The sequence below is a fragment of the Herpailurus yagouaroundi genome, unplaced genomic scaffold, assembly GCF_014898765.1.
Source record: "Herpailurus yagouaroundi ecotype Mexico unplaced genomic scaffold, PumYag 253, whole genome shotgun sequence".
Taxonomy (NCBI): Eukaryota; Metazoa; Chordata; class Mammalia; order Carnivora; family Felidae; genus Herpailurus; species Herpailurus yagouaroundi.
The window spans coordinates 6,632,658-6,660,404 of NW_024412470.1; the positions used below are offsets into that span (position 1 = coordinate 6,632,658).

Below are 27,747 nucleotides of genomic sequence, written 5' to 3' on the forward strand. Positions count from 1 at the left end.
CGCGCGGGCCCCCGCGCTGCCCCACGCCGCGCCGCGCCGGCGCCGGGCGGCAGGATGGGCTGTATCCAAAGCATCACCTGCAAGGCGCGGATCCGGCGCGAGAACATCGTGGTGTACGATGTGTGCGCCACCATCGACCAGTGCCCCACGCGCATCGAGGAGACCTCGCCCATCGTCCTGCGCTACAAGACCCCCTACTTCAAAGCCTCGGCCCGCGTGGTCATGCCCCCCATCCCCCGCCACGAGACCTGGGTGGTGGGCTGGATCCAGGCGTGCAACCAGATGGAGTTCTTCAACACCTACAGCGACCTGGGCATGTAAGCGACCGGCGGCGCGGTGCCGGAGCCGGGTCCCTGGCCCCGTCTCTCCTCCCCACCCCGACCCTCCCGCTCAGCTCCTTGTTAGCGCTCTCCCCATCCTCTTTCTAAACCTTCCTCCCGCCTCCTCTTCCACCTCCCTCCTCCCTGCGCTTTTGTTTCAGTGACAGGGCGGGTGTAGGGAGGCTCCTCGCGAAGGCATTTTGTGGTGGTTTGCTTCTGACTCTCCGTGAACGCGAGGAGGACGGTGCGGGGCGGCGAGAACACGACGAGGAGGGTTCGAGAGACGGGCGTCGGGGTGGCTGGCGAGTGCCCTGGGAGTTTCGGGGCGCCGTCTGGGCTTGGTGGGCGCTTCCCGGGAAGAGTTTGGGGGGACCTGTGGAGAGAGGAGCGGAGTGGAGTGCCGGGGGCGCACGGGCTGTGCCGCGCGTCCTTTGGAAAAGCCCGAACGGGCTTGGAGGAGAAGGTCCCGGGCGTCCGAGCGGGACTCGCTGGTTCTGCCCTTGGTTCCCTCGACCGTTGGGTTTGAAACCTTGTGCCCCAGGCCGGGGAGCCTGCCGGCGTTAAGATTCGGAGCCGCAGACCCGGCCGAGCCGCCTCTACGGCTCGGCGCCCTCTGGACGAGGTGTGCGGCGGTGAGGAGCACCTTGTGCGAGCAGCCTGGGGCTGGCGTGGCTCGGTGTTTTCCCTGTGCTCCTGCGAAGCGCAGGTCCCTTGGCTGTCCAGGGTCCTTACTTACTCCACTCACAAACTGCGGCGCTGGAAGGGATTCCCCGGCGCCCACCGGCGAATCCTGCCGGCTAGCTGGGAGCTCTCCAACTTCCTTCAGCAGCGCCGCTCGGTGCGCGCGGGGCTGGGCGACTGCGGGGAGACCCAGCGCCGCGGCGACGCCGCGACCGCGGCCAGGAGCCCACAGCCTGCCCCAGCAGCGCAGGCTGCGGGCCCTCGCGTCCAAGACTTTTTAGTTACTCGGTTTTCTCAACCTCCCTGCCAGCTCCCTTGCAGGAGCAGAGTCTGAGCAGTGGGCGGCTGCAGCGGCTAACGGTTTGGGGGCCTGCCTTCTACCTGTGTTGCGGTGTTGGTCCAGAGCACCCTACCTGCAGGCTGTAGAGAAACCCTTTCCTGGAAATTCGGCCTCGTGCCATTTATCACCCGAAGACTCTAGAACTTCCAAGGTTCCTCTCCTGAATGTTGATATGGGGCGAGCGTGTTTCTATTTCGAAAGGTCAAACTATCCTTTCAGTGGTAGTTGGCAGGCTTTTTCTTGCATTCCGAGAGCATGTAAATTAACACTAGTCGTGGGTGCTAAAAGAAATTTTGACAGGTCGTTTTGTTCCCCTCACCTTCGCCTCAAAGAGTTTGAACTTTTCCCTTTAAGCACGGGATCTCATTGCTGGAGAGAGCTCATTGCTAGTGATGATGGGTGAGAGCCTAGTTTCTTCCTGTAATGCCTCTGCTCAGTGTGTGTTCTTATCTTTCTGGAAGACAGCTGGATGTAAGAAATGGGGGTGGGGGCCATATTATTTTAGGTGGATCATGCCGTTTAAAACCAGACACACCCTCAAAAGGATGATTATATCTGAACACACGGGTCTCTTAAAGTGGCTTTTGTAGAAACTGTTTCCAGCAAAGGCAGACAGAGCAAGCCCCAGACCAAGCAGAGGCTTTCCCTTTTGTCTCCCTGGCCCGGCTCTGATGGCAGTGTGCTCCTTGGCGGGGGTCGGGGCAGGGGGCAGTCATTGCAGTCTGGGGCCTCTGTAGAGGAGGCTGGGAGGGACTGAACAAAAACAGCCTCACTTTTCCCCAGACCGCACAGCCAAACCTCTCTGTTGCTCATATCTCTCGTGAATCAGTATATCAAAAGCCAACAAACACATAATTTCTTTCCATAAAAGAAAATATATTCTGCCTCAGGAAGAGTCAAGTTGAGCTATAAACAGACATAGTAGTTGAACTTCCTTGGATCAGTGGGAGGGTGTGCCCACCACGGAACCAACTGTGATGGAGATGAGCTGGGGTTGGGTCTGAGGGACACATATTCCCCGACCTTACCTGACCGAATTCTTGCCTTTGGGGCTTGGGGAAAAGTTTTGCTTTTAAACTGCCACTATCAGTATTTTAAGATTCTTGGTGGTCATCTTGCTGCAGGGGAGCAGGAGTGTCCCCAAGAAATCATGAAGCCTGTTATTGTAGATCTGTGCCCAGGGTCTACCTGTCTTCGTGGTCGCAGCAATTGCGACCTTTGGAGCCCAGATTTGATTGAACCGATCTCCACAAAATGTTTATGACCTGAAAACTTAGCCAGTGCAAACTTTTTAATGGGACCTCATGTTGCATGAATGTCATCACAGCCTATTAGTTATCTGCTTTAGCCAGTGTCTTGAGTTGGGGGCGGGGGGAGTGGAGAACACCGCAGGCTGAATTTTCACCCTGTGCAATGCTGTTGTTCCATGAAGCATGATATGATCAGAGGGTTTAGCTTAGAAAGCTGCCTTTTCGACATTATAAAAGGGACTGCCAGAGGAAATCCACAACTGAAAATGGCAAGAAACTTCTAGTGACAGGCTTAAAAAGCAAACATGGGCTTTTGTGGTTTAGGGTTTCAACATTTCCAGGAAGGAGTTAGTTTCTGAAGGAGCATTTGAAATCGTTGATGATACTGATGGCCAGAGCATCGTTTGAACTTGAACTCATGTAACTTGGAATGTCCTCCCACGACCACATAGAACCCAGGCTGGGGAATACTTATGTCCCCTATTTATGTCTCCTGGGCCCTGGTGAATGCTGCCGATGCAGCCCTGGGGAGACAGCTGCAAGCCTTCCTCTTTTGGGGATGAAAGGCCTCTGGCTTTTCTCAGTCGTCCCATCAGTAAACAAATATTTACCAAGCGCCTCCCAGGTAAGGGCGCCAGCAAAGAAAGCAAAGGACCAGCAGGCAACTTCACTGTTCCTCAGGAGGAAGGAGTGTTCCCCAGGGTGTCGGAGAAATGCTGGAGACGGGGTTGGGAAAGCAGGCAGCGTGTTCTGGAGGCAGAAGGACGAGCTGGATGTGAGTGTGAGGAATGGATCAGGTTCACCTGGGGGGGTGGGGGGGGCTAATTCTTAAGGGGGACGAACAGCAAATACATGGAGTCAGGAAAAAAGAAGTTGTTCTAAGGGGACATAAGTAGGCTGGGGGAAGGGGAGCTGTCAGGTAGGAGAGCAGTGGGAGATGAGGTCCGAAAGCAGGCTGGGGTCTGTCCGGGAAGGCCTAGAACAGTGTGACCCGGAAGAGAAGGTTGAGGTCAGGTCATTGGAGCCAAGACAGAGTGTTGGGAGGCTCTTCCCACCTCCTTCAGACCATGTGGGAGCTTTTCAAGAGGGACACAAAAATCTTTGTGATGGAACAGCTTTGAATGCTAGAGTGCGGCACCCAAGAGGTTTCCTGAGTGAGGTTTGAACAAAGAATGGGGTTCATGTGTCAAGGACGGACGAGGTGAAGCCGGAGTGCGGGGCGAGAGCCAGCAGCAGCCCTCCCCACTCTCTCGGAGCCCCATGGGAGGCATCTTCCGAGCTGTAAGGGAGCTCTGGTCAGCCCGGGTGAAACTTTTTTAGGAGATCGTAGCTCACTCCTGCCTGTCTCTCTACTCTACTCTTCCTTCAGAGCCAATGTTAATGAGAATCTGACTCCACTAACCCACCTTGGTCTTCTGTTCATTTCGACCCAAGCTGGTTTCTATCCATCGCAGAATCCTTCTTGCTCAGTTTGTGACGTCCGTGTGACCAATCCAGGAGACATCGTTGAGAGACACTTGCTTTTTCAGCAACGACAGCTTCCTCCATCTTGAATCACCCGCATCTTTTAGCTTTATGCCGTTTTTCTAGCTGTTTCTCTGTCTTACCTCGAAGTACCGTTCATCAGGACGTTACTCATCTGATCCTCTCCCTGGTAATTTTATCCATCCCAACGGCAGCCTCTGTGTGATATGCAGTCACCTGTGGTACAGGTGTGTGTGTCTATGTAGTTTCCACTCAGCTGTCTCAAAGACATCTCAAATTGAATGGCTCCAAACTGGAACTCTTTTTTTTTTTTTTTTAATGTTTATTTCTTTTGAGAGAGGGAGACAGAGACTCTCAAGCAGGCTCCACACGCAGCACAGAGCCCAACGTGGGTCTCGATCCCATAATGGCGAGATCACGACCTGAGCCGGTATCTAGAGTTGGGCGCTCAACCAGCTGAGCCACCCAGGCACCCCCAAACCAGAACTCTTGATTGCCACTATAGCTCCCTCCTCCCCAAATCTGCACCTCCACAGTCTTTCCCCCATCATGGTAAAGACCAGCCCCTGAGCTGCTCAGGCTGAAACATCCGTGTGTCACCCTAGATACCCTCCCACGTGTCCGGTCCATCATCAAACCCTGCTGGTCCCATCTCCGAGATGGCTCTGTAATCCGGGCACCTATCTGCATCCATGCATACCCTCATAGGACAGGTCACTGTCAACTATCATCTGCTCCAACAGAGGATTTCTAGACAAACTTGCCACCTTCATTCTTGTCCCCACCCCCCACCTCCAGTCTCTTCCCCACCCAGGAGCCAAGTGATACTTTTGAAACGTAAGTGTTACCGCTTTCCTGCTTAAACTTTTTTACTGATAAATTCATTGCAGTCGGAATACAGTTTGAATTTGTATCCAAATTCAAGGGACAGCCTCTTCCCTGGTCTCTGAATGTCTGTCCTCAAGCCGTGTTGGCCTGTTTCCATTTCTTCAAAAAACCCAGCTTCACCCCAATTCAGAACTTTGCCTGCGCTGCTCTGTGTCTGACGTCCTCTGCTTGCTCACCCTTCTCTAGAAGATTCCTACTTCTCAGTCACGTCTAAGCTGGTACCTCCTCAGAAGCCACTCTGATTTCACAGTTTAAATTCAGGTTCTTCTGGTCTCTTTGAGACACTATTCTTTTACTTGTTACAGTTAACGAGAATGTAATTGTATACTTACCTAACACCTGACCCTTCTACTGCCTCATGAAAGCAGATACTGTATCCATTCTCTTCGGTGAAGAGTGCACAGGTCCTAGCAGATACTCCATAAACATTTGAAAAAAATAAATGAGCCATTTTTTTCTGACCTCAGTGAGGCTATGTCACCTTCAACAAATCCTGTCTCTCTTCAAAGTCAGCTGTTCATAGTAAACCCAAGGCTAACCCTACCAAGCTCTTGAACCCTAGACATACGCGCCGTCACTTAGCACGGACACGGTTTAATGCCATTTTGCTTTTGTGTCATTTCGTCCTGCCTTTGCCCCAGCAGATCCACTGCGTCTCAGAGCAGGGCTTCTGTCTGTCGCTTCCTCTGTCTCTGTGCAGTAATCTGTGCACCACGAGTCACGCTCAGCAAACGCGGAAGCCTCGCTTTCCTGTCACCTGTGATAAAGTGGCATCCAGGGCCTGCCCGAGGAGAGGTAGCATAGAGACCTTGTCATAGCATGTCACCTGCATCGCTGACTCGTGGCCTGACTCTCAGGACCTGGGTACTTTAGCGTCATGTCCCCCAAAGCTAGCACACCCCTTCTTGTTCACAGCTGCGTGCTGCCTGCGTGTGCAGTATGGCTTTGCGGGTGGCTCTCACTGGTCGTAGAGGTGCCTCCTTTGGGCATCTGATAAGTCCCCAGGCCATTGCACCAACAACCATCCCCCATTCCTGTTTCATCACTGGATGGGGGTGGGGGGGCATGATATGGAAGTAGCTGGAGCTGCTCCCCACCGGAAATGTTGGGGACTCCCAGTCTAGAGCATCAGATGGGAAACAGGATGCACTTCCCTTCTTAGAGTCCTGAGTGCCCTTGGAGGGGGCGGTGGCCTAACCCTTTGCCTCTAATCTTCCCCATCTGGGAGAAAGGGAGCTGCAGCAGATTAGCAGGCTTTATCAGGAAGCACTAAGCTCACTGGAGATAAAGCACAACCCCGGGGCTGGAGGGAGTGGGAGGAACCAGAGGAGATTTCAGGAAGAGGGTTCGAAAGGGAGTTAAAACGTGGCTGGTGGAACCCAGGATGCTAAAATACAACCGGGCACTGGGTGGACGGGATGGCAGGGTGTCAGTGACCTTGCACGGGGCAGCAGAGGCAGATGCTGTCTTTGGGGCCCGGTCTGCAGACCCTTCATGTTCCAGGTTAAGAGAGAAGGGGCGTCTGGGTGGCTCAGTCGGTGAAGCACCCGTCTCTTGGTTTCAGCTCAGGTCATGATCTCACAGTTCGTGAGTTTGAGCCCCACATTGGGGTCCTCTCTACCCCTCCCGCACTCACTCTCTCTCTCTCTCTCAAAATAAATAAGCAAACTTTAAAAGAGAGAGAGAGACGGGCGCCTGGGTGGCGCAATCGGTTAAGAGTCCGACTTCAGCCAGGTCACGATCTCGCGGTCCGTGAGTTCGAGCCCCGCGTCGGGCTCTGGGCTGATGGCTCAGAGCCTGGAGCCTGTTTCCGATTCTGAGTCTCCCTCTCTCTCTGACCCTCTCCCGTTCATGCTCTGTCTCTCTCTGTCCCAAAAATAAATAAACGTTGAAAAAAAAAAAGAGAGAGAGAAAGAAAGAGAGAAGGCTGGCCGCTGCTGCGGCCTAGGGCCTCGCTTCTCCCTCAGCGCTCCTTGAGGAGAGGCGCAGTGTTGCCAAAGGCCCCAAGTAGGTGATTCTGTAGCTCCCTTCTTGTTCAGCCACTTGGGTCACAGATAACAGAGGGCTGCCCTTTCTGACGTGTTCACGCTGAACAGGCCGCAGGAAGTGGCCGCGATTCATAAATGGCTATCATGAGAAAAGAAATGATGTCCAGTTCGCCGTAACAGAGCATTCTGGTGAGCACTCCCAGAGAGGCAGGGCCCGTGGAGGGCCGGGGTCCCTGGCAGGGCTCAGGGCCCGCACGGCAACCACAGAGAAGTGCCCACACCGACAGTCCTGCACAAGCTGCCCGTCTTTCTCGCCGGCCCTCCCCTGTCACTGAGGCGCCCTGGAGGTTTTGCCGAGGGTTGTAGACGGAGGGGCCAGTGTGTTGAGGTGGGAGAACCATTCCCATCAGGGAAAGCCTCCTGAGTCTGGGAGATGCTGCTACCGAAGGGCCACGAAGGCAGGGGACAAGATGACACGGAAGGTCTCTGCGCCGAGTGCTTTCTACACACGGCCTCCGGGAATCTCAGCAGCCAGGGGGGTGCTTCTGTGGCCGGGAGGGTCAGTAGCGGGCCCAGGGCCTCAGGGGCAAGCGGCCCTGCCAGGAGGCCTGGCTGGGGCTGCCATCAGCCCATCACTGTGTCTGGTCCACGGCCTTAACTCCTAGGAAGGAGGCGCTCTGAACTCGCTCTGTGGAATATTGCTGTCCCCCGACGGTTCGCTGGTCCTTTCTGAAGCGGACCTAGTTGTAGTGTCTGCTCAGATCTGTCTTATTTCCTCACTCCTCGGGAAACGGAGAAAGTTGCCCTGAGGTCACGGATGTGGGCGTCTCAGAGCTCCCGCTGAGGGCAGACGTTAGCAGGGTCTTTGGGGGCGAGGGGTGCAGAGAAGGCAGGGAACCAGCTCTGTCCTCGCCCAGAATCTCGTTCCCTGGGAACAAGGGGACGCCTCCTTGCCTCACAGGAACCCCACGCCGGCCAGTCTGGGCTGCAGGTTTTAGGCCCATGCCTCCTCCAGGAGCTTCCTTGAGGGGCCCGTGTCAGCCCTCATGGGCAGCATGACAGTCACCCAGACCCCTCAGTTAGCTGGACTTCAGAGTCTGTTTGTCCCTCAGACTCTCCAGACAGTTGCTGTCTGGATGGACAATCAAGAACAGAAGGCAGATCACTTGTGGTGGTGGAAGGACCCTGGGCTTGTGCGTCGGCTCAGAGGACATACTCCTGGCACTGTCACTCCTTTCCCAGCCCATGCTGTTCCAGCTCAGGAGGGAGCTGCGGACTTTCCAGCCCTGGGCGGGCAGATGAGGACCAATACCTGAAGTGATTTGCACCCAGATGACGGCTGGTGTGTCCGCTGTCATTCATGTACTTGGTTCTTTCCATATAGACAGATCCTGTCTCTATACAAAGGAGACTTCACACAGGCACCCTGACAATGATCACAGACACGTTGAGGACAACCGTTATTCCCATTTTAGATGAGTAAGCAGAGGCCCGAAGAAAGAGACTACGAAGTGTGCTCAAGGTCACCCTGGCAGGCACTGGTTGGGTCAGGCCTGGTGCCCAGGCCTCCCAACTCCTGCCCTAGAGCCTTTGTGTGCCAAGTGCACAGTCAGCCAGCCCTGGACAGGAGCCGGGGACAAGAGAGGTCATCCTGAGAGCCGCACACACTGAGCACCCCTGGGTCAGTCAGCATTTGTGGCCTGTGAAGACCAGAGAGGAGCAGAGAGGAACATCGAAATGCATTCAGCAAAAGCAAAGAGAAATTTTCGGGCTGTCAGATTAAACTGAAATAAATAAGACCTTGGCGTCTGATGGCACCCCAGCGGGGTCTCTGTGACAGGCCTGCCTCAGAAAGCCTCTGGCTGGCCTCCTCTCTTGGGGCCTGACCTTTCCAAGCTGGCATTGGGCCCGCATCAGGCCCGGGCGCTCCGAGGCTGTCAGAGGTCTGGCTAATGGGAAGCGATAAACCGGTCAGCATCCTCGCTCAGCAGGCCCTGCGGCATCTTGAAGAGGCAGGCGGGCTGAGGAAATCGGGGCTTCTGGGCATGAGGGGTGCCCTCGACAGGCTTTGGCAAATTGGAAACGGCCAGAAACGGGCCAATGAGATGTTGCTTTGCTCTAGAAATGGGAGTAGGGGGCCGGCGTCAGGGGCTGGGGTATGTGGGGACTGAAAGGCATGAAGGGGACTTAGATGGGCTGGTTGTGGGGGAGCAGGGTGCCACCCTCTTGTCCTCCTACTGAGAGCCCCCCGCTGAGCCTCCAACCCCAGGGGGTGGCCTCCACCTACGGCTGACTCAATCCAAGACCAAATTTTTCTTTTTTTCCAGTGACTCAAATAATGGAGAATCTGTTTCAAACCTTCCTGAATAAGCTTCCCAATTTTTAAGAAAGATAAGAAATTTGTGGGGCGCCTAGGTGGCTCAATCGGTTAAGCGTCCGACCTCGGCTCAGGTCACGACCTTGCAGTTCGTGGGTTTGAGCCCCGCGTCGGGCTCTGTGCTGACAGCTCGGAGCTGGGAGCCTGCTTCAGATTCTGTGTCTCCTCCTCTCTGTGCCCCTCCCCTGCTCACACTCTGCCTCTAAATAAATAAACGGACAAACATTAAAAATAAATTTGTGCCATAAAACTAAACCCACACTCCCAAGATTTCTTCGTGACCTCTGATGCTGGGGAGGCTGTCTTATGCTGGGCCACACGTGCACTTCAATGAAGGGGTGGGTATTGGCCTATTCTGTTGTCTGTCTGCCCTTGAGGCCATAAGCAGCTTACTCAATGATAGTCAGCCATTTGTTGAACATGCGTCTAGTGCTAAATGCCTCATGTGCCCGTCTGCGAAGTAGGGCCGTTCCTTTCCCCATAGTAGAGATGAAGAAACTGAGGCCTGAAGGGGTTGAGTAACTTGCCTGGCATTGCCCAGCTAATCAGAGACAGAGCCAGGATTGGAAGCCATATTTCCAGAGACTCTGTGAGGTTACAAGCCTCATTAAGGGTTGAGTGAATGAATGAACAAACGAGGAAATATAGGGTGTTCAGGAGATGCCTGAGTGCTTGCTTTTGTCCTTACTGAGCAGACCCGGGGAACAAAGGGTTTAATCAAATTGGAAATCACCGGCCTCCTCGCCTCCCAGCTGGTTTGCTCAGCTGGTCGTGACATGACGTTAATGAGACCGGGGTCTTGGGGTCGGACCCAGGGGACCCTCTTGGCACCCGAGTCAGTGTTTTTTACCCTTCCGGCTACCAGTCACAGCAGAGTCTAGAGAGAAACACCCAGAAAAAGGCAGGTAGTGGGTCAGCAGAATCATCTGTGAGTCACAGAGTGTTAGGGCAGCATGGGAGCTCATCTTGCCCACCTGCTCATCTTACAGACAGGGACACCAAAGCCCAGAGAAGGGCTGTGACACAGCCAGTGAGTGGCACCACCAGGCCTCAGACCCACGTCCTTCCGACTCCCCGCAGCCCTAGTCTGTAAAGTAGTAATTGGGTCACCACGTCTGATTTTTTTCATCCCTGCCCCCCACCACCCTGCACGCCGTTTGCTCAAGGTCCAGGTTTCTGGACAGAGATGGCCACCCGCCCAAGAGAGGAAGCCACACAGAGGACAGGAAGAACCCGGCCCTCGGCAGCACAGAGGGGAGCTCGGATCAGCCCAAAGGATGTCTACACAGCTGCCAGGAACAGAGAGACCAGCCTATTCCCAGCGTCCACAGACAGTGATTAGCAAGCAAGAAAGGAGAGGGTCTCCCTAGAGAGGCGCATCACAGATGGCAGGAAATGGGAGGGTTTGGCAGCCCATGGGGGGGGGTGTGGAGGGGCGGGAGGAGGGATGTATGGAGAAATTGGGATTCTGCCTGGGTGCCCAGCAGCCCAGAATCCCTCTCCCCCACTTCGTACTCCCCTCCCACCTCCCACCCAGGTGCTGATGCTGTACGTGGGCCCCCTGGCTCGCTGCCCACACACAGGCAGGGTGGCTTCAGGGTCCCTGGCAGCTCCAGAAGAAACAAGATCCAAGTGGTGTCAAGGATGACAGATTGTGAGGGGCCGGGGGCCCTCCCCTGATAGCAGGGCTCAGCTGGGAGGCCCCCGTGGAGCAGAACAGATGGGGAGAGTCTGAGAGGGATATCCTAGCAGCCTGGAGACTCTGTTTCTGTTGTGGCTTTTAGTTGGGTTTCTCTCCATTTTTGGGGGGGGGGGAGGGGGTCTTATTTTTTGTTAACTTGAGACACTTTAGCAGGGGGCATGATCGAAGTGGGCTGTCTGCTCACTGTAAAGAAGGGAGGGGGGGACAGGAACAGAAATGAGCCGGTCAGGGCCAACGCACCGCTTGCCCGTTGTGGGATTTAAGGAGGGTCTAGAAGAAGGACTGCAGAGGGGGCCGTGTGTGCCTCTCAGCAGCCTGTCACTTCTGCCCATCTGGTGACTCCAAAACTGTGTCTTTGTACCACTCCAGGCTGCCCGTCAGTCGTGATGACTAGAAAGTCAGAGCAATGTCACGTGGTCTGTTCCCCTCTTACACGGTCCTGTTCCAGCCTGGGCCTCCCTCTCAAAACTTGGCACTAGAACCTACCTCTGGACCTCCCTGGAGGTCCTACCTCCTCCCTGGAGGAGGACGCTCCTTCAGATCTCCTGGCCTAGTTGGGCCCCTCGGCAGTGTCCCCCTTGGCCCGCGGGGCCTTTTCAAGTCCCTGTCCATCACGTGCAGCATCTCTTGAGTCCGTGTCGACATTTCCCTGCCTGGTTTCTGGCCCTCTGCTTTATCTCGGGTCAGTCTCTCTTACTCTGTCAAGCTGCTGGGCCTTAGCCAGATGCCTGCCCCAGCCCCGTGTCCTCCTGGGTCCTCCCTGTCGGGCTCCCTCTTTCCATCTGAGGTGGGAGGGAGAAATGTAGAGGGGGTCCTGACCGGAGGAGCAATGCTGTCCTTTGCCCCAAAAGCCCGTGAGCCACCTTGTCCTCCTCATACCTTCTAAACCTGCACTGGGCTACCATCGTCTCGTGGTGGGGGCGGAGAGGGTTTCAAAAGCCGTGGAAAGAGCTTTATTTTTTTTAAGTTTATTTAGTTAGAGAGAGAGAGAGAGAGAGCACAGGAGGGGCAGAGACAGAGAATAATCCCATGCAGATCCTGCTCTGTCAGTGCAGAGCCTCATGTGAGGATTGAACTCACGAACCGTGAGATCATGACCCGAGCCATAATCAAGAATTGGACGCTTAACCGACTGAGCCACCCAGGTGCCCCCACGGAAAGTTCTTTATAAGGAAAATCGTTTGGGACTGAAAGGGGCAACCAAACTAGAGTTCTGGAAGACTGGCAAGGCAGCTGAAACTCAGACAAGACCAGAGGACTGGGGACATCCCCAGAGTGGGTGGGGCTGGGAGGGGGCCGGTCCACTCACAGAAGTCTGTACCAGAGGGATAGGGTATGAAAGAAGTTTGAGAACATGGTTCACTGCCCTTGTCCTCTTGGTGGCCATCAGAAAGGCCTGGGTGTCAAGAGCAGACCCTAAGATGTGGGAAAGAGGACAGTTGATGAGGTGTGGATGGGGCCCAGGGAAGCCACAGTCAGCCTGGTTCCTGCCCAGCAAGGCCGGGCAAACCCTTGACCTTCTGTCCTGCCCTGCCTGCTGGGTGTGAACTTGGGAGACCCGGGCAGGGCTGGTGCTGATCTCACTCTCGCCCCAAAGCCAAGAACAGCTACCCTTGGTCTTCTTTGATGAAAAGCCCCTAGGGTAACAGTCTCTGGTCAGGTAGCTGAGCTGAGTGGCCCCAACTAAGGGGTGCCAGAGACAAGGGAGGGTTGGGGCCGGGAACCCCGAGGTGGCCCCTCTGCGGCCAAGGTGGCATCCTCCTGCTCCGGCCACTGTCTCATCTTCTCTCAGGTGTCTCTGAGAGAGGTCACCTTTTCCGAGCCCGAGTCCCACAGGGAATCTCACCACCTGGGTGTACCTGTGGGGTCCCTTAATCACTATTGAAAAGACTTTTCAGAGGTGGAATTATTGCATAATTAGACAAAAGGTTGGACCTGAAGTTTGCCTGAAAGGGGTCACTGTGCAGATTTGGAGCCAAAAGGGCCCCTTTCTCCTGCAGGAACTCCCAGGCCCTTGGCGTAGCATGGAAGGGGGGAGAGGTGGCTCTGTCTACCTGGTAAGGTTTTCACGGAAACTATCTGTCAGCCTTTAACCTCCAGATCTGTGCATACCTTTCCATTAAGCAGCCAATTCTCTTTTAGCCACATGGCTGAAGGGTGGCGTGCATCCAGGACTTGAAGTCGGGGCACCTGGGCACAGCAGCCCCCGCTGGGGGTTGTTTGTGAACACTTGGAGCTTCAGATGGTTTTTTCTCTACTCACATGGCGCCACGGTTTCTGCGGCTTGTGTCGGTGACGACAGACTCAGGATGGAGGAGTCCTAGGCCAGGTACCCCCACAATTGGACGAACAGCCACCACTGAGCCAAGAAGAGTAGAGATGCTTCTGGGTCAGCAGATAGGTGTGTTTAGCTTTGCTCCAGGGGAGAAATCCATCCTTACTTGAATGCCGAGAGTGGTTTTTCTAAGATTTACCCTCAGCATCTGGTGCTTCTTGAAATGTCTGGGCAATCAGAATTAGGATCTAGAGTTTCACGGTCGTATTTATGACTTGCCACAAAAAAGGAAAAACATTTCGGAATGGGTTTTCATGCTATTCCAAAAGAGCAAAGACATTGAAAAAAATGTTCCATTAGAAACCTCTCTGGTTAAATGGAAGTGGAGTAGCTAGAGAGACAGAAGTGGGTAGATGGTGGCTGCCTTCATGGGGACGGGTCAAGGGCTAAGTATATCCAGAGTCCAAGAACACAGACTATTTATAGGCCAGCATCAAACTCTTGAGCTGCTATGGCTCTCCCTCCAATCATTTCCAATCTCCAGGATTCAATTTCTTCTGTGATGCCTCCCCTGTCAGTCAACATTTTGATCCGTGCATGCATGACGCAGGACGGAACTGGGATGGAGCTCCCTGGCCTGTAGCTCCTTGGTGACAACTTCCGTACAAGCTCAGAACGTTGGTTCTGGGTCCCTCCATCCAACTTCTGGTTAGTCACTATTTATGTCCATACGGCCCAACTTGTTACTTGCGTTGTGCAAACGTTCTGTGTTCTTGCCAAGCTTTATCTGCTTGATCTATTAGTTAGTGAGAAGGTCTGTTGAAATTTCTCTCCATGCCGGGGTGTTCTTCACTCTTCCTGCAGGGTTCTCGAGTTTGCCTTATACGTTTTGGGGCTGAGCCTGCGTGCTTCTTTGGTTTCGCTTCCTCTTCATTTTTGACCTCTGGGGAACGTGTTTTTGCAAGCTCAACTGTGGATCCCATAAGAGATTTGTAACGGAGGGTCTTCCAAGATACTTATTTCACTACATTATGATTTCCTTACTAGATTCTTCTGTTCCTTAACTGTAAAGCAAAAGTAAGGCAAGAAGTAAGCTTTTTGTGGCTACCTTTTCTGGTTGGAAGGAATACCTTTCAGAGCAAGCTGCTTGTCCAGGCGAGGCCCTTTGGTAAAAAGAACTGAGGTTTCTCAGCAGCCCACCATTGGGGGTGGAGAGAGGAGCCAAGGCACTGGGAGGGTCTTGGATTGCGGGGGGAGGGGGGGTCTGGGAAGACCCCTGCCATGCACTGGACACAGCCGACTGAGGCGTGCTGTTGTCTCGGTGACTCCGTTTCTCTGCATTGTTGTCAGTGCTCTCTGGTCAACGACTATGGCATTTGTCCCCATCCGTGCACACCTCAGGGCCCCAGCTCTTCCTGGACAAGCCAGGATGTTCTGGAGAGGAGAGCTGCATTCCTAGGAAGCCTCGAGGCCCTACCTGAGCACAGCCACCCTCCGTGTCTCTCTGTAGCATCAGAGACTCAGAAGGAGTTGGCTCCAGATTTCCCCGCTCCTCTTCCCTGGGCTGACCCCTGAGGCTCATTTTGCGCTGGCATTTGGCTTTTGCCAGGTGGCGAGCTGGTTTGCCTCCTTCTCTTCCAGATGGCTCCGAGAAGGACCGACAGGAGGAGGAAGGGGGCGGGGAGGCAAAGCTGTCTGCTGTTTGTCAGGCAGAACCAGGGACCCCAGAGAGGGCACACACACACACACACACACACACACGCCCGGCATTGCCCTGGCACTCCTCGGGCTGACTCTCTCCACATGTGGGGATGGGGGTGGGGACGCCCTGCGTCGAGCTACCCTGGGGTGTGCAGATCTCAAGGTAGTCAGAGTCACGTAAAACTCGAATCTGGTGACAAAAGGCGAGGCTGGAGCTTCCGCATTTACAAAAGCGCCTTTCTGTAGTTACTTCTGCTGAGGCTCTGATTCATTCTTTGAGGTGGTGGTGTTGTCCACATGACGCTGGAGAAAACCAAGGCTCGGGAAGCTTAAGCGATTTGGCAGGTTTACACGGTTAGGAAGTGGCCACGCTTGCCATCTGATTCCAGATTGATTGCTCCCTTTAGGTAGCTGATGCCAGAAAAGAGGGACGCAATGGAACTTTAGACCCCGAAAAGACCATGGAGCCCCCCAACCCGACGGCTTTGCTTTGCAGGTTAAGCAACGACACAGATGTGAAAGGAGGTGAAGGGAACTGTCCAAGGTCATACCAACAGCTAAGCGGCAGACCAGCTGAGATCCCCCCAGGATTGAGTTTATTTTAAAATATGTCTGGGTTTTTTATAACAATTCAGTGAGTTTAATTTTTTTGTACAAGCTTATCACTTCTCTGAGAAACACACTCTGTAACGCAGTAACGGTCTGCAGGAATGACCTCGCCTGGACAGGCGCTTTATCGGGGGACATGCCGGGAACTAGGATCGGAAATCTTTCATACCGTGCAGAAACACTGGGTAAAAGCCCTTCCTCCAGCTAAATCAGCCAGCCGGTATTAAGCACTTGGGTGCTCGGTACTGTGCCGGGTCCACCGTGAACTTTGTAGGGAGGCCCACCCAGAGGCGGCAGAACATGGTAGGCCAGTAGAGACCGCCTAAAGACCGCCGTCAGTTGCGTTTTCTCCAGGCAGAATTATACCTGTTCCCTAAAGTGTCCTTACGGGTTCAGACCTGCTCGTCCTTGGGGCCCTATTCCCAGAGAAGGTCTAGCACGAGCGGACAGCAGCCATGAAGGACTTCCATCCGGGCGTTGTCATCCCGGCATCGTGCCTGCTTTGAGCCTCCAGAACCACAGCGTTCCAGCAAAAGAGGGCGGCTGTTACCTTCAGCAGCCTCGAGGACTTTTCTGGCCATCCTCACCTCCTGCACGTCCCTGTTCTACATGTCAGCACACTCCCCTGCCCCATGTCCATTGCTGCACTTACTTGGCTTTCCTTGTTTTCCTTCCTGACCACCGCTCCCAGGACAGATTTCTCTCTGCTCCTCTCCTCCTGGATTTGGTGTCTCCTGAACCTCAGACCCAGAGCTCAAAGCTCTTGGATTAGATTATAAACTCAGGATTTCTAGGAATCCTGATGGCTTTGTGTGTGTGTGCTTGGCTGGGGGTGGGACCTGCAAAGAAAGATTACAAGGTCATTATCACAGAGTCATCAACCTAGCCTGAGCACTGATACTGAGGAAGGCAGAGGACCCAGAGCATCCAAGACAAAGCTCAGGATAACGGCAGGTAGTAGAAGCCAAAGTGAAACGCACGCTAATGCTCAGGGGGCTGTTTACCTGCACCGAGAGGTTGACAGAGATGTCCCCTGAGACCCATTCCCCACGATTTGTCCACTTTACCATCCTATTGGCTTTCTGGGTTCTGAATTTGAACATCAGCTTAATGTGCCACCCTCTGACCCTGTAATCAATAAATTTAATTCAGAGGTACAAAAAGGGATTCGGACAGGATCCTAAATAAACATAATGCTTTGTGGTCCCAGATGTCATAAAACCCTGCATGGAGAAGGTAGAAATTGGCCCTTGAGGCCGAAAGCCTTTTCAACAAAATGGCCATGGCAGTAACTCTGAAAGATCAGTCCATTGAACTAAAGGCCCAGCACATTCCCATGAATTGTCCTCAGGGAAGTTTCTGGACCTCCAGGCCATGTTAATAATAACCATTCTTCATCTTGGTAATAGAAACTTACAAAGTGCTTCTGTTCATAACGTTTCCTTTGCTCCTGGCAATGGTCGTAAAAGGAAGGTAGAGAAGGTATCATCTCTTTTCTGCAAATGAAGAAGGCAAGACTCAGCGAAGTTATGTGACATGTCCAAGGCCAGAAGGCACAGGCAGAGGACTAAACAAGCTTCTTCTAACTCGTGATCCACGATTTGTCCACTTTGCCATCCTGCTGGCCCCGGGTTCTGAGCATCAGCTTGATGGGCAGCTAACCATGAAGAGCCAGTCACCTTTCATTTGGAAAACTTGCATAGATGGGCTCTGCTTGGTGTCCGAGTTGAGCTTATCTTTGAGAATATACGGATCGGATCCAAGATGGGCATTTTGCTGACTTTTGCTGAAGTTATGCTTTTGGGCTCTCTTAAAGTCACAAAACAGCAGAAAAGGAATTGGGGAAAACATCTGACCCATCCCTCACTCTCCCCAGGAAACCCAGAAGCAGGTGGGTGTCCTGTATGATGCGGCCCCTTCTGCAACCGCCCCCCTCCCCTGCCACCTTTACCCATCGAAAAGCCTCCTTGCCCTTTGAAAACCCAAGCAAAGTGCTGATGCCATGATGGCATCTGGAGCCAACCTCCAGGATGCCCTGGAAGGCAGGACACCAGATGCGCTCTGGGACAATTTTTTGCCATTCAGACAGGTTGGGCAGGGGCAGCGAGACAGGTGCAAGCACTTCCAAAATGTAAAGTCTTGCCTTGGTTGTATGCTGAGAAGGCAGCTCTGATTTGGAAAAACGAACATGCTGGAACCAGTCTTGATGGAAAAGATGAGAGTCTGAGGCAGAAATGGTGATTCCTACAGTCCTTGGGCCTCCTGAATCTGTGGATATCAGGCAGAGATCACCTTCTTTGTCCCAGGGCCTCCCAGGGAGCACAGCCTTTACCTTGACTAAAGCAGATTCAACCCCTTCGGGTGCCCTACCACCTGTCTTTTTTGGCATAGTTTGAGAATCAAAGCACTAGAAGTCTGATGTGGGTCTAACATTTCAATGTTAGTCAAGCCTAGAAGGTGGTGTTGGGTCCCCCCTCCCACCCACCCCCATCTGAGGCTTTTAAAAAAAAATGCAAAACGTCTCCTTTCCATAGGCAGGAGAAAGTTTGGAAGACTTTCTTTGGAAGAGAGGGTTGCGTTTTTAGTGGGAAGATGAATGGTGTCTTAGAGAAATCTCTAGGTGAGGTCCCAGGGGGAGAAGAGAGTGGGGGTTTCTTCCACAAAGAAATGGCAGGTCTCCCCTTCCCCTGTGGGCTACCTTTGATGTACTCTTTCCCCCTTGAAGCTGAAGAGTCTGCCCTGAGGAAAGTTAGTTTACACCTTGTTACTGAAGAAAAAAGCTGAGGTTGGAGAGAGAAACAGCCACCCACTCCCTGTCTGTCAAGAGCCAGTACAGCTTGAGATGAATGGGAGACCTCTCTCTGCTCCCCTCTCCGCCCTCCCCATTACACTCTGATGCTTCCTGCTTCATCGTGAGGACAGCCAGCCGCCTCCTCCCCATCCCTGCCTCCCACCTTTTGGAATTGAGCTAATGCTTTAGGAAATATTTAATGTTCCTATGCCTCCCTTGCATAGAACCAGTTTCAGGGTTCTTGTGATCCTGGACTTACATCCGTCTCTTTCATTTCCTACAAATTTATTGCCATCTGTTGGTTTCATTCCTATGACACCCACATCGAGATCATTCATAAGGAGGGTTCGCTTATGCAGCAACGCCGCACTTTCCCCCATCCAAATGTCTGAGCCTGTGTGGGTCTGTGAAGGCATAATCTCCCACCTTTCCCCTTCCTCTCCCCACTCTCGCTTCTCTCTGTCTCTCTGTCTCTGTCTCTCCAAACACACACGCAGGTGCGCGTATTTGACAGACCGTCAGGCAATTTAGAGTTTTGGCATTTGTTTCCTGAATGATGAGGAGTAGGCACTCACCGATCCCTTTATCCCTTGGGAACCCTGGTTGCTGGACCCACTAATTTGGGCTCAGGATTTCTTTGCTGCCTTTCCTCAGCTCTTTGGCCTCGTCGTTACTTGCTCCCACATAAAATCCCCTTCCTTCTTTATTCTCATCAAAGGTAAGTTAGCAGATTGTGCCTCATCTGTCCCTCAGCCCCTGAGGGCATCCAGTCCCTCTCATCCTGCCACCCCACCTGCTCAGGGATTGGAGGGCTTGAGGAAGGACTGAAAGAGATGGCCCATGCTGAGGGGTCAGCACAGAGCCTGAGTCACAGTGAAGGGCTCCATACGCATTGGTGGTGGTGGTGTTGAAGCAGTCCTGTGTCTCATCCTGACCTTCTCAGATCTGCCCACCCTCTTCTCTCCATCCCCGCCCCCTAGTGCAAGCCTCAGCTCCTCTCAGCTCTGCCACTGCCTCCGTGGCCTCCCAGCTGGCCCCCCTGCCCCCGTCTTCACGCCCTTCCCTCTGCCACGCAGCCTCTGCATCTCCACGTATACATCTGATCATCTCACCCCTTCTACTTAAAAACCTCCTAAGATTCTCCATGCCCTCCGAGATAAAATTGAAACTCCTTACCAAATAATGCCAACGTCCGGAGACCTGGTCCTCCCTGCCAGGGAAGCCCGGGCCATCTAACCTGCCTCAGCCAGAGCCATAGTACCCTGCATGCCGCCCACAGCCAGGGTTCCCCTCCCTTCTGTAATACACCTGTGAGTCTCCCCAGAGAGCCCCCCGGCATCCACCCCACGCCAAGTCTGGATTAGGTCTCCCTCCCTCCCACTGCCCAGCCTCCACCATACACTAATAGCCAGCACTTACACGTTCTGAAATATTTCATACATCTTAACTCAATTCTCACACCAGTCCTGTGAGCTGGGCACTGTTATTATGGCCACCTGTACATGCGGAAATTGAGACATAGAGGAATTAAACGATTTGCTCAGGACCACACAGCTCTTCAGAGCCACGAGTGGAACCCAGTGATCTGGCTCCAGAGTCTGCGTTCAGAGCCACCAGGCTCTGTGGTCTCCTGTACTGTTGATCAAACTATGTCCTTTACTGGACTCCTTGCCTGAGAGGCCATGTGCTCTGCGTGTTTGAATCCTGGAGCCGGCCACACTGCCTCCAGGTAGGGGCACATCTCCTTCCAATTAACCCTTCAGCCAATCCAGCCTTCTAGGCCCATGGGGCTCAGTAGATTGAAGACTAACCCACCTTATGCAGCCAGTTGCCCACCCATCGTTCCATAATAGGCCTAGAATGCCTTCTATGTGTTAGAAGCGTGGGGTCAGAGACTTAGAACACAACCCTTCCCCCTTGGGGAACTTGTGATTTGGTTGAGGAAATAAACAAGATTATACACAAATCTAGAGCCATGGTAATAATGCCTCAAAGCACAAACAAAGCCAATTTCTTTGATTTATGGTCTATCCTGATACAGAGTCTCCATGTTGTCCCAGCTGGACTCCAGGTCCCTTGAAGGACCATGTGCCCAGCACTCACCAAGTGCCTCTCTGTGGGCTCAAGGCTCCTGCTGTGCTGTGCCTTGGCCTGAGTGACACAGTCTTCCCAGGCCTGGATGGTAGAGGTCGCTCAAAGGAATCGGGCATCTGGGAGATCCTAGGTTGGAAGCGGACTTCTGAGGGCAGAGCCCAACGGCAATAGACCTGAGTTGTTGAGGACACCAGAACCTCCTTTAAGGTGTAGTCTGACTGCACCCCCCCCCCCATCCCCAACAATCACTTTCCATTGCACAGTGTCCCCTGGTGACCTACCTCAGTATAGATCTCTACAAGGCAGCGATCCCCTTCCATGGCAACATGCCCCAGGACAGGGCTGCTACCGTGCCACTCACTCTTATGACCAGTCTGATCACAGGGGATCTGTGCCCAGGGCAAGGAAACCAGGATCTCTGATAGCATGCCATGCCAGGGTGCAGGGAGACCACAGCTCTGCAGGACCTGCCCAGGCCCTAGAGCCCGCCTCCTCCCAGGTCTCCACACAATCCAGCCCAGGGCGGTCTCCTTCCTATAGAGTCCAGGTCACTTGCAGACTGTGCTTGGTATGCACAGCCTTGCATCCACCAGGGCATGCAAAAGGCAGTGCCAGCTCTCATGGGCCGTGCATCTAACACCTGGTCACCACCCTTTGCCAGGCCCCACGTAGATCTATACTTCTCATTACCTCCAATAAAATAGATCGCCACCACCTCTTCTATAAGATGGGAATAAGCATGCTTACTTGTAGAGTTTTTGTGAAGATCCTGCATGTACTTGGCTAACAAATGGTTGTTGAGTACCTGTTGTGGGCCCAGCTCCCAACACGTAGTAATCACTCACTTACAACAGCTTTAAGAAAATCTGTCTTCAATGGGGGTTCAAAATAATGCGTAAGATGTACAGGTAGAAATACTCCACTGTCTTCCTTCAGTTGTTCAACGCTCTTAGGATGTTCAAAGACAGGAATGTCTTGCCCAATCACCAGAGTAAAACCCGGAGAGATTTGCATGTCCCCAAACCACTGGTGTGCTCACGATGGGGCACCTGCCCCATCAGCCGTTTGACTCGCTATGATGTAACTGTGCGTTGACTTATCTGCCCCGCTAGAGACCCCGAGGGCAGAGACCATCTTCATGCGTCTTACATGTCCTTCCTCCAGAAGGCACTTGTTGGACCACCACAGGTGAGCCCTGTGTGAGTGTTCCGCCTGTTCAGTGGCCTGACCTTCACTGTTAGGGGAGCACGGCCCCCACATGAAGAGGGCGTAAATGCTGTAAACCCTTCATGCCCCTCCAGCACAGCTACTTTTTGCTTGCGAGGCAGCCTGGGCTTTGGTGTCTGAAGACCAGAGAGCGGTCTGTAAAATGAGAGCATGGGCTAGCTCGGAAAATTTCAGGTGTCCTTCTTGCTTTGTGATTCTGGAACACATTCAGAGAATGTCCTGAGGGTGGCAAAGGGTCTGGATATTCTTCCCGTAATGTTCATGGGACTGTAAGTGCTTAGGTAGGGAGAAGATATGATAGCTGTCTTGAATTATTTGAGGCACCGTCATATAGAAGGCAAAGAAGTTGCAACTCTTTTGAAAGACCCCAAAGGCTAGAAACAAAACCAATTATTAGTTAATTCAACAAATATTTATTGAGCACCGGCCGTATGCCAAGCGCTATTCTAGGCAACAGGGATGCGGTAATGAATAAAAACAGACAAAAAAGCCTCACCCTGATGTCATTTACATTCTAGTGAGTGCAGACAATAAAAAAATAAACGTGATGGGTAGGAGCTTCTTGGAACCCCAAAATGGGCTGCCTGGGAGCTCTGCAGGACCTCGTGTTCAAGGATACTTGTAAGACTTCTATGGCTGGTTAGACAAGATGACCTTGTTACAAGTTCCTTTTAGCCCTACAATCCTGTGAGTCTCAGGCTAGTTTAGATGAGTTATCTCTCTTTATTTGGACACCTCTGCGCGAAATCATGACCTCCACTCTATGGCAACTCCCACTCCCCGAGAAGAGATGAGGTGGATACGGCAGCTATTTAATGGATGGCACCAAAAACTGGTATTGGAACGTGTGCAGGGCAAGAGGAAGAGAGGTCTTTCCTTGAGGTCGCTGTGATGTAGAGGCTGAAGAGAGGACTACATGGACAATGGAGGAGGATGGACAATGTGGTTGGACCAATGAGGGTGTCAGGAGGATGGAGAGAAAGAGCAGTGGAAGTGTGGATGGAGCCTTTGACGAGGAGGGAGCAGAAGTAGGAAACAAAGGGGACCCCCCTAATTGAGACCCAGTGCCCCCAGCCTCACCCCCCCCCAGGCCCTACTGCCATCATCTTTTCTGAGCTGCAGTGTCCCAGGTTCCAGTCACATCGCTCATGTGCAGTGATGAGGTCTGGGACAGCCACTCTGGAGAGCAGGATGCGGGGGATGAGGGATACGAGAGAACACAGCTTCCACCTCCGGCCACATGCTCCCTTCTGCGACATACCTGGAACCAGCTGCCCCCAGGGGGCTGGAGACTGCCGCTGTTAGCCTTGGCTTTTTCCCATTCCCATTCTTCCTGAGCTCCTGCACCTGGGGCTATAGAGAGAGAGCATCTGGATACGGCTGTCCCTGTTACCCGCATCACTGATCCGCTCTCAGGGACCAGCACACCGCGAGAAGTCTGCTTCCCTAACCCCCCACTCTGCAGGTGTGGAGCGTATTCAACTGAAGCTGAATCTAGGGCTCCAGACTCCTCCCTTCCCATCTTGCTACTCTGCCTCTGCCTTCCAGTGTTTTCACGTCTATTGATAGCATCATGGTGCAGCAGTAAGAGCACGGGCCTAGGAGCTCAGAGTGCTAGGATTCTGGCCTTTCATTTGAGTCAGTAATTCTGTGAAATAGATAAAACAGGATTTATCTCTTGTAGTCTACAAGTGAAGAAAAGGAGTGGGGAGGGGGGCGGGGTGGAGAACTCATTCATCCATATTTATGGAGCTGGACCTGGTATTAGGCCCAGGATGGCATGACGTAGTGAGAAAAGGACTGGACTTATAGGTGAGAGTCCTGGATTCAGATTCCATCTCTGCTGCTGTCCAGCCGTGTCATGTAGAACACATGAGTTTTCTGATACACTTTATTAGCTACAAAATAAATAGGTGTCCTAGAAGGAGGCAATAGGGGCATCTGGGTGGCTCAGTTGGTTAAGGGTCCTACTCTTGATCTCAGCTCGGGCCTTGATCTCTGGGTTGTGAGTTCAAGCCCCACATTGGGCTCTGCACTTTAAAAAAAGAAAAGAAAAAGAAAATACGGCCATTAGGTGACATTGGGGTCCCGTTAGCCCTTTCCATGCTTGAGGCAGACATGGCTAATCGATCACAGCACACTGTCCGTCCCCCCCCCCCCCCCCACCTCCGGGCAGCCCCAGGATCCTCCTGGCCCAGGAGCCAGCAGCTGATGCTGAAAATCGGAGTCACCCATAAAATGAAATTGCTTGCCTTCCCTCCACTAGATCTCCAGGTTCTTTCTAGTCGTGCTGGGCATAGAAACCCATTCTCCTCCCTGCCAGCCCATGCACTTTCCACCAGGTCAGCCTGGAACCTTCCTTTTCTATAGACCATTAGAAAGAGTAACAGAATGAGAAAATCTGGGTTCTGGTCTGTTCCCTCCCTTAGTTTCCTGATGTTTAACTAGAGTGTAATGGCAGACTGTGCAGTAGTTATGAGGCGTGAGGGGTGGGGAGGAAGCACCTTTCGAAACTGTAGGAAGCCGTACAAGAGCATTCACGTAGCACGCGCTCAGAGCACCTGCTTTGTGGCAGGCACTGAACTAACATGCGGGGTAGCGCCTTATTCGTATTTGGTCATGGCAGCAACTTGAACACATCACCAGGCATCTAAACCCTTTTCCCATGAAGAGGCTGAGCAGGGACCAGGCCTCTTGATCCGGAGCAGACACCCCGCCCCAATTATGGGCAAGGTGGCCCCGGGCCTGGGACAGAAAGTGGGAAGCTCATACTCCATGAGCTCATTGCTTTTTTTTTCTTTTGGCAAATCTTCCTGTTGCCCCTTTACTCTCTTAGCTGCACTCTTGAGTCTTTTATTTTGGATTATTGCTTATCGGTGAAGCTATACTGCTGTACGGAGGGAAGGAAGGGTCATGGTCCACAGTGACACTGGCAGAGAGGAAGGCAGCAGTCTGGGCAGAAGGACGAGGCGTCCAGATCTGGCCGTCTTGTTCCCCACGTCACTGATCCGCTCCCGGGGGACCAGCACACAGTGAGAAGTCTGCTTCCCCAGCCCCACACCCTGCCCCTCAAGCCTCAGGCTTTCCATTACCCGGGGCTCTGGGAAGATTAACGTGTCATCTGTAAAGCACTTCGCGCTTCTTGGAAAAAGCCATGCTGTGAATTCTGACATTGGTAGAAGATTGAACTCTTATCACATCTCTGACTCGCTCCATGCACTAGGATTCTTACAGCCTTGTTCTGTTACCATCCTCTGTGTCCTTGCCTAGTTCTCAGCTGTCCCCACAGACAAGACATTACTGGCAGAGTTTGGTTAAGACACTGTACTTAGCCTACCTAAAAATACTGGTGAGTGGCAAGTCTCCCTCAAAGGGGCTCATTGAAAAAAGATTTAGTGCTGAGGCTTGCCATGTTTCTTCGCTTTTTCTGCTCCATCTTGCAAATGCAGGAACCCCTGGGGATATCTGTGGTCTTGGGAGACTAGATCTCTTCCTAATATATCAAAACCAACTTTTAGAAAATGGGTTTGGTCCGTACTAATTCTAAAATACCTTGGATTATTAACCTTTGCACTATCTTGGCAGAATACACACAGAATGTGACTATTTGGGGGAAGGAGAAACTCATTTAGGCCCCAACCTCCCCTCCCCACTTGACAGATGCCATTATATTGAGTTAAGCGCTATGTCTGGGCCTGCATGGGAGCTGATGACCCAGAACCCTGGGACCACGATGGAAATTGTTCCACTTGGAATTCTCTCTGGCTTGGGTACCTCTCCGTCTCTTTCCTCACCTGGCCACAGAAGGAGACGCAGACGGTGCCATCCGGCTGCCCTTTCTTTGAATCTTCAAGGAGAATATCCTCACCCAGCATGTCTCATACTATTGGATTGAAAAGAAAAGCAGTGAAAGCTTATCCCTTGTTGATAGTGAACCAGACAAGGGGTGATGCTTTCATTCTAAATGGTAATCAAGAAGATTCAGGTAATGCAACCCGAATCCTCATCAACATGGTGTTCCCTGCTATCCCATCTCCCAGCCTTGGATATTGGAGTCATTCCCAATATACCCTTTGTTCAGAAAGGAATTGCTCTCAGAATTTTGGGCTTTGAAAACAAAAGAATATGTTTTGAAGATTCCATTGCCGGTATAGATTATTTCACTGTGGTTAGAGATTATATATTCCTGCCCCTCAGCTCCCTTTTACCACTTTTCTTCTGGGGCAGACATAAATCATGTCCTCACAGGTGTCTAAAGAAAATTCCTCCTGGGGCGTCTGGATGGCTCAGTCAGTTACGTGTTCGACTTTGGCTCAGGTCATGATCTCATGGTTAGTGGTTCATGGGTTCGAGCCCCAGGTCAGGCTCTGTGCCGACAGCTCAGAGCCTGGAACCTGCTTCGGATTCTGTGTCTCCCTCTCTCTGTCCCTCCCCTGCTAACCCACTGTCTCTCTCTCTCCCTCTCTCTCTCTCTCTCTCTCTCTCAAAAAATAAACATTAAAAAAAAAAATTCCTACTAAAGTGGGTTCCACCTGGAAGTCATCTGGAGAAGGTAAACTGTTGGTGAACTGAACTCTTTTCAGGGCACTTGTAGGAACTTCAAAATTGGCCTAATTAATGTTTTTGCATAGTAATATACCTGTTTGCATTGTAGACTTAATTAGCTTCTTTAAAAATAATTCTTCAGGTGAAAGATGTTAATGGCTTCTCGTCCTGCCCTGCTGAGCAGAGCCAGAGAGCTTTATAAATAAAAGAAAGTAGTTTTAGGCCAAATAAAAGAAAGTAGTACTTTACGCTGTAGGTAGTAAATGTGCAAAAATCATTACTCCGAGAAACAGTATGGACTGAAATTATAAATAGATTCCAGGAATGAACTTTTAGAGAGTCGTGGATGACACATATAAATGGGGTTATTAAATGGAAGTTAGGGGACATTTCCTAAATGCTGAAAGTCAACATTATAGATGTGTCTCCCGTATTCTCCCATGACCCTCTGGGACACCAAGGTCAGGGGTTCCTTGTAAGATGGGGTGAATGCTGCTCTGACCTACCAAGGGGTTTTAAATTCTCATGCTCCACTCTTTATAAGCCAGTGTAACCAGCTGAAACTCTGTTATTTTTATTTTTTGGATGTTCTGATCTCTTTCAGTCGACCACTTCTTCATAACTCTCTGAAATGATTTGGAAAACGTAGAGGGTCCTACAGCCCAACCATAAAATGAGAAACCCCTGAGCTCCAATCCTGCCCCTGCCAACTCCTTGCCTGACCCTGGGGTGTCCCTATACCTCTCCTACCTTGTTTTTTTGTGTGGCAAAGAGAGGGAATTGGGTGAAATCTCCCCTGGTGGGTAAGTTCTAGGAACCTATAAATAAATAAATAGAGTCTGCAAGCTCATTCAGGGAGTGCCTGAAATGAAAACGTGGAGGGGCGGTGGGGGGGGGGGGGGTGCTGCTTTGCCTTATTTTTCAGAAAAGGTAGAGTAGAGGGCTTCCCCCTTCTAACAGGAAATGAACATTGTAGGGACAGTGTCGGGAAAGCCGGTCAACGTTGGGGAAACCCTGGTATCTTTCTTTTCTTCCACCCCCAGTAGAGGAAGTGAGCGAAACACAGGGGAGAGCTCTGTGTGTGGGGATTGGGCAAATCTGAGTTTGGATGCGGCTCTGTCACCAGCTGAGTCCATCTGTCATCAGTGGCATGGAGATAATGATGTGGAGCTGGTGGGATTGTGGCAAGGAGAAAATGAGAGGCATGAAGTGTCTTGCCCGGTTCCTGGTGTAACGTAAGTGCCCAGTACATCATAATGTTTACGGGAAGGAGGCAGGGGTTCCGAACCAGGGTGATTATGAGGGCGAGCCCCTCGCCAGCAGCCGGCAGGGAAGGAGCAGACTGCAGTTGTGTGAAACCCAGTCCAATTAAATGGGCATGAGATTTGCATTGGAAAATGTTTCTAACCAACAGAAATCAGACTCCGTGTTCTGCCTTCTGGCCACAGTTCTTTTTGTCTTTAAGATTTCTCAG

General features: G+C 52.3%; 1 protein-coding gene across 2 annotated transcripts in view; it reads left to right on the forward strand.

Annotated features, from left to right (window-relative positions):
- The first annotated feature begins 6 nt into the window (after nt 1-6).
- The window catches only part of FAM78B (family with sequence similarity 78 member B), an 89,534-nt gene continuing 61,793 nt past the window's right edge, over nt 7-27,747 (forward strand). For both annotated transcript variants that reach the window (XM_040460982.1, XM_040460983.1), the window contains exon 1: nt 7-317. In XM_040460982.1, coding sequence (XP_040316916.1) covers nt 55-317 — 263 coding nt within the window. In that variant the 5' untranslated portion in view covers nt 7-54. The remainder of the gene's footprint in view (nt 318-27,747) is intronic.